At 37.9% G+C, this 5,659-nt stretch overlaps 1 protein-coding gene across 1 annotated transcript in view; it reads left to right on the top strand.

The window, feature by feature from the left end:
* Nucleotides 1–723: 723 nt before the first annotated feature.
* Nucleotides 724–5,659, top strand: part of TBCD (tubulin folding cofactor D) — a gene marked incomplete at its 5' end in the record, with an annotated part of 93,904 nt that continues 88,968 nt past the window's right edge. Inside the window, 4 exons of the mRNA XM_010136695.1 lie at nt 724–856; nt 2,006–2,148; nt 3,174–3,234; nt 3,740–3,814. Coding sequence (XP_010134997.1) covers nt 724–856; nt 2,006–2,148; nt 3,174–3,234; nt 3,740–3,814 — 412 coding nt within the window. The remainder of the gene's footprint in view (nt 857–2,005; nt 2,149–3,173; nt 3,235–3,739; nt 3,815–5,659) is intronic.

Genomic DNA, 5,659 nt, shown 5'->3' with positions numbered 1-5,659 from the left:
ACGATCTGCCTTCGAAACAATGATTAATTTTTTTCAGGCTGAAAATGCAAAAGGACTGTTTTATTTGTAACAGGAATGTATTCCTTGTGAAAATTTTGAAACTTTACACTCATTAATCCAAGAGTCTCCTTTCGTCTGTGCTCTTTACTTTGCTGGACAAATAACTTCGTTACCTTTGATGTGCCCAAATGAAAGGTTTTGTTGCTGATTGTTTACACATACACAGTATTTCTCATGTCTACATGCTTATGGACATTCACTGTCATAAAACATTTCTGCGCCAGAGTGAGTTAAGCTGGTGCTGCCTGAAAATAATGAGGAAAGGGAACGACAGGGAACGCTTCCTTAGTCTGGGTGCAGAGTACATCTATTAGGATTTCTGACTCCTGGTTTGTTGGACTACTGAAAATTCCTAGACACCAAAAGATTCTTGGATGTGTTGATGCCAGTGAGAATTAGACACATAAATCCTCTCAGAATCTAGATTCATATTAATTTTCATCTCAAAAGTAATCCTTGAAGCAATCCTTCCTGTTTGGTAGGTGAAGGATATTACCACTATTTGACCAGTGTCAAAACCACCAAAGTGGGTAATAAGGTATTTGCATTTCAGTAATACCTTTAAAAATCTGAATCTCCTGAAGAACTTTGAAAATGTTACAAAATTTTCTTATGAGATTTTTTTTTAAACAGTTTTTCTAGTGCATTTATTTTCTTTTACAGCTGCTACTGTACTTGAGTGTCTTGATAACTGCAAGCTCTCAGAAAGCAATCAGATGGTTCTTCGCAAGCTTGGGATGAAACTTGTTCAACGGCTTGGACTGACGTTTGTGAAACCGAAGGTAGCAAAATGGAGGTTAGTATAAAGCTGAAACAGTTTGCATTTGAAAAATGCAAAAGCACTCAAAAACCTTACAGATACCTAAATCCATACATTTGAGTACTGGCTGCCAGCCCTCCTACCTCCTCTGAAGGAGAGAGAACGAGATCCCTCTGTTATTTGGGCATGAATGCATTCTGCATTTGCACTCTTTGGAAAAAGTAGATGTCTTCCACTGTGTTTTGTTTCCTGAAATTTTTTTCAGTTTCGGTGCAGTAAACTAGTGCTGTGACAAGCCAAATCCCTTGACTTCCCATGTTGCACATCACACAAGCAGAAGCCTGTTCCTGAGTAATGCATGGCTTGGTAAAGGTGGGAAGACAGTGACCTTTGTTCCTCCAGTTGATTTAGTACGATTTTGTAAGAGTGAACACAACTTTTTCCATTACATGGTTCTTCTCTGATTCGATAGAAAGTTCACAGGGGAAAACTGGTTTGCAATCCCACTTTCATTTTGCATATTAGTCAGGTTTTGGTGTCTGGTTTTACTTACTGCCAGAGGGCAAACTCTTTTTCAGATTTCTCGCACTGATATTTTAAAATTGCAGGCTCCCTTGGTGACTATTTTTATTGTGTTTCTTTTACTAACTTTTGAGAACGTCCTTAGGCATAGAAAATTCTTTTTAGGTGGAGAGTGCACCTTGCCCAATGGCGAAAATCAGTTTAGCATGTAAAGTATATCTTTTGTAAGACTAACTACACCACGGGCTAAATATCTGAGTACCGCTTGGGCAGAAGGTACTAAGCTACCTTTAACATTTAAAAAACAATTTTTAATAAGTTGATTTTATTAATTTTTTTTAGGTTTTGGAGAGGTTTTTAGAGCATGGGAATTTTGCTTCTCTTTGTAGTCGGCAGTGGAAAGTAGGTTATACTGAAACAGGAAAGGGAGACATAATGAAAAGGAACCATTTAAATAGTCTAGCTCATCACACCTTGGAAAAGAGACAACTGGGTCAGCAGGAAGGAGAATGGGATACTTTTTCCTTTCCTTTAAAGCAACCACTAAGTAGCTGGAGAGCTGTGGGGAGGTGTAGTAACTTGACAAGCAGGCTTTATGTCAGTAGGTACCTACTGCAGTCGGAACCGAAATCAGAAAAATGAGTTGTGTCTGTTCCTGTGCAGATACCAGCGTGGCTGTCGATCTCTGGCTGCCAATCTGCAAGCTCAGGGTTCAGTTGTGCAGAATCCGGTGGTGCCAGTTGCTGCTAATGAAGCTGACGATGAAGAGGAATATGACATTCCAGGAGAGATTGAAAATGTAGTAGGTGTGTTAACACCGGGCAGAAGTTATTGTAATGCCTGCAAATTAAACACACATTGGAGAACAACTTGCTTAGCAGGGCTCAATTGGTCGTCTGAGTATCTGTACTAACGTGAACAATTGCAAACAGTATAAAATTACAGTCTATGCAATGGATTAAAATATACTACATTTTTATAAAATTATTTGGATCTGAGCATCTCAAGCAGAAACTGAATACTGTAGCATTTGTTGTGGGGTTGGAGGATGGTGTTACTGAAATCCATTCTACCAATTTTATCCAGTGTTACGGGTTGAGGGTCCGAGGTATCCACTCCTCAAATCACCGTAACGATTCCATTCGTCCATTTCCCAAAACAAGGAAGTTTTAGCTCAAACCGGGACATCCAGTAGTATGAAAGAGGTATCTTGAACCTTTCACAGATGGAAGGATGAATGGAAATTCATAATGAAAAATGAAAGACAAAATTGTGTTTCATGAAAGCTAAAGAATTATGGCTGATGAAAGAGGTATCTTGAACCTTTCACAGATGGAAGGATGAATGGAAATTCATAATGAAAAATGAAAGACAAAATTGTGTTTCATGAAAGCTAAAGAATTATGGCTGAAATTTTTAAAACTGGTCCTATGCAAGGAACAGCATTTTTTTTTTTTTTTTTTTTTTTATGTCTGCAGTCATACAGCAGATCCTCTGCTAGCTTGCTGCTGGATATGCTGTAAATAAATAGATAAAACTGAATCAGAAGACTTATAACTGAAGAATCTAATGAACCACTAGAAGAAGCACCATGACCTCCATTCTGAATCTTCCACAGTACTTAAAATTTCAAACCAAATTATCTCTTTTAGAAAATAATTTTGACATCTTTTTGTTTGATTTCAAGTCATATTTGTGTGGCAAATAGAAGAAATAGGTACAAATACTTTTATTTAAGAGGCAGTTTTGTTAAGAGGCTATTTTGAATGTTTTAAGAAATCTTGCTGTTAAATGAGAATAATCTTCTTTGTTTAAATAAAACTATCTGCAGAGCAACTGTTGGTTGGACTGAAAGACAAAGACACTATTGTCAGGTGGTCTGCAGCAAAAGGGTAGGTTTCTTACGGTTATCCTAAACTAATAAAGTGAAGTAAACAACACAGAAATACAGTCTGTAACGCATGATTGATGATTTGTCTGTATTGCCAATGCTCACGGTTACTTCAAGTGGCTTTGGCACAGCTCATGTTATAAACTCCTGTTTGTATCTTTTTCTGGAATGAAATTGGGCTGGTCTGCAGGAAAATTTCAGATGGATTTGGAAGTATAACATTCTGGGTAAGACTTGATTTGAAGGGTGTAAAGTGACATTTCCTCAACATGTTTTATTCTTGTCCACTCTAATAAATGTATTTCTGTGTTAAGTTTGCTGGTGTGTAGCTTTGGGTTTGAGTTTGGGATTGTTGGTTTAGCGTAATGGTGTCAGGGTAGCGCATTGTCATCTGGAAGTCAGTCATCTCATTGTAAGTTTATAGTAACTTAATTTTATATAGGACTTACTTATTAAATGCAGTACTAATGAATCACGGTGTCCTTTTTTTTTTTTAACTTCTGTAGAATTGGTAGGATAACTGGAAGACTTCCAAAAGAATTAGCAGATGACGTGATTGGGTCTCTGTTGGACTGTTTTAGGTAAAAATCTTATTTCACGCTTTACATGTATCTGAAACCTCTCTGCTTATAAAACAGAAGGACAACAGTGAGGAAGATAGGTCTAAAAATCGTGTTGCCCTTCTTGTCCCAGATTTCAAAATCTTCGAAGGCCTGGATGTGCTGAAGATGTTAGCTAAATAGATTATTCCTAATCCTTCATCTTGGCCCCATTCTAAAGTAATGTGGGAGGACTGAAGTTGAGCTTTGGAGAAATAAAAAAATGTTCATTAACTTACTGCTTTAAAAGTTCTGGACATGCTCATGTCTTGAGCAGTGTGGAACTGGAACTGATGCTTGGAAGGGTTCTGAGGATCACCACAGATGGGAAGCAATTTCTGTGTGAGGGGAGGCAAAAACATCTGGGATGAGTGAGGAATAGATGGGGTATGATAGAGGTTGAGGAACTGACGAAGGGCATGGAATGATTGCTCTCCGCGTTTTATGGTATTAGAAGCAAACTGAAGTAGCAGGTGGCAGATTTGGAAAAAGAAAAGGTGGTGGTTATTCACACAGCACATAGTTCAACTGTAAAAACCTTCTTGCCTCGGGACGATGTGAATCCTAAGAGTATGTGCCTGAACAGAAAACATTTTTCTTTTCTGCAAACTTGTCCACTATCTGCCAGAGTTTGGAAGTGTTTTGGAGAGTGTTGCAACACTAAGGCTTGTAATGTCAGCCAGAGGCTGACAGCGAGAGGCTTTTGGGCTAGCTGAAACCTCACTTGGATCACATATAGCTGCCAGGGTGCTTTTTTCATGTGCTTTGTTGTTGGGTGTCTTGTTTCTGCATCCATGTAGAGTATGTAAAGGACTAATTTATTAAACAAGTATCATATGCTTTTTTTTAATATGGAATTGCTCATCAAGTCTACATTGAGTACTTGAGCTTTAAGATCTAAATAAGTATTTTAGAGTAAGCTAATATAAAAAAGAATTTCCTTATTGGCAAAAAATATTGGTAATGTTCAGTTTGCCAATCATATACTCAGTTTTAAAAAATCTTATATTGGTTGTGAGTACAAATTAAAAATAGCAGCTCAAAGGATAACACAAAAAAAAAGGTGTAAAGTTTGAAAAACTTGCAAGGAAAGTATCTACGTAGCTGATACTTCCCTCATGTTACTGTGATTAATTTAAGAGGTGCTGTGCTCTCAATTATCCCTGGAGCTTCAAAGACCTGTACTCACCGTGTTTTCTTTCCTTGTTTTTCAAGTCGTGGTGATGAGTAATCCAACTGGTAATTGAGTGACCTGCTTTCTGCAGAATCACCTGGGAACAAATGTAGACAGGGACAGAGGGAGTCTCTTCTGTATTCTTTGCACTAAACATTTAGCGACCAAAATAAAAATAAGTCAGTTGCTTATCAGAGACACTTTGTTATATTTCGCAGGATAAGAAGGAAAGATTTCTTCTATGTAGACAGATTAAAGACAAGAGAAGGGGAAGAAATAGGTCATCGTTTTTCACAATGTAGTGAGATTCTCAGCACAGTCCCACAGGAGTCTGCATGAGCCCTGTGCTGTTCAAATACTCCTAAAGTATCCTGTAAAAAAGGTGAATGATGGGGTGAGGAAATCAATTGACAATTTAAATTTAGCTAATGGAGTGAAAGCTAGAGGTGACAGAGAAGAAATGTTGTATAAGCCTAAGTTAAGTAACTAGGCAGTGAATGACATACAAAATACAAGGTCTAACAAATGCAGACTACTGCACTTAGGAGAGAATGCAGCTAGCTGTGAAACAGTTATTGCTTGAAGTCTTGAAGTCTCTGATAGTTCAATCACAGTATCAGGGGAGTGCTCAGCTGCTGTCGGAGAAGAGAAGG

The sequence above is a fragment of the Buceros rhinoceros genome, unplaced genomic scaffold (genome assembly GCF_000710305.1).
Source record: "Buceros rhinoceros silvestris isolate BGI_N320 unplaced genomic scaffold, ASM71030v1 scaffold7325, whole genome shotgun sequence".
Lineage (NCBI taxonomy): Eukaryota > Metazoa > Chordata > Aves > Bucerotiformes > Bucerotidae > Buceros > Buceros rhinoceros.
Note: the sequence above shows the minus strand (reverse complement) of the source record. Positions and strands in the feature narration are given on the sequence as shown.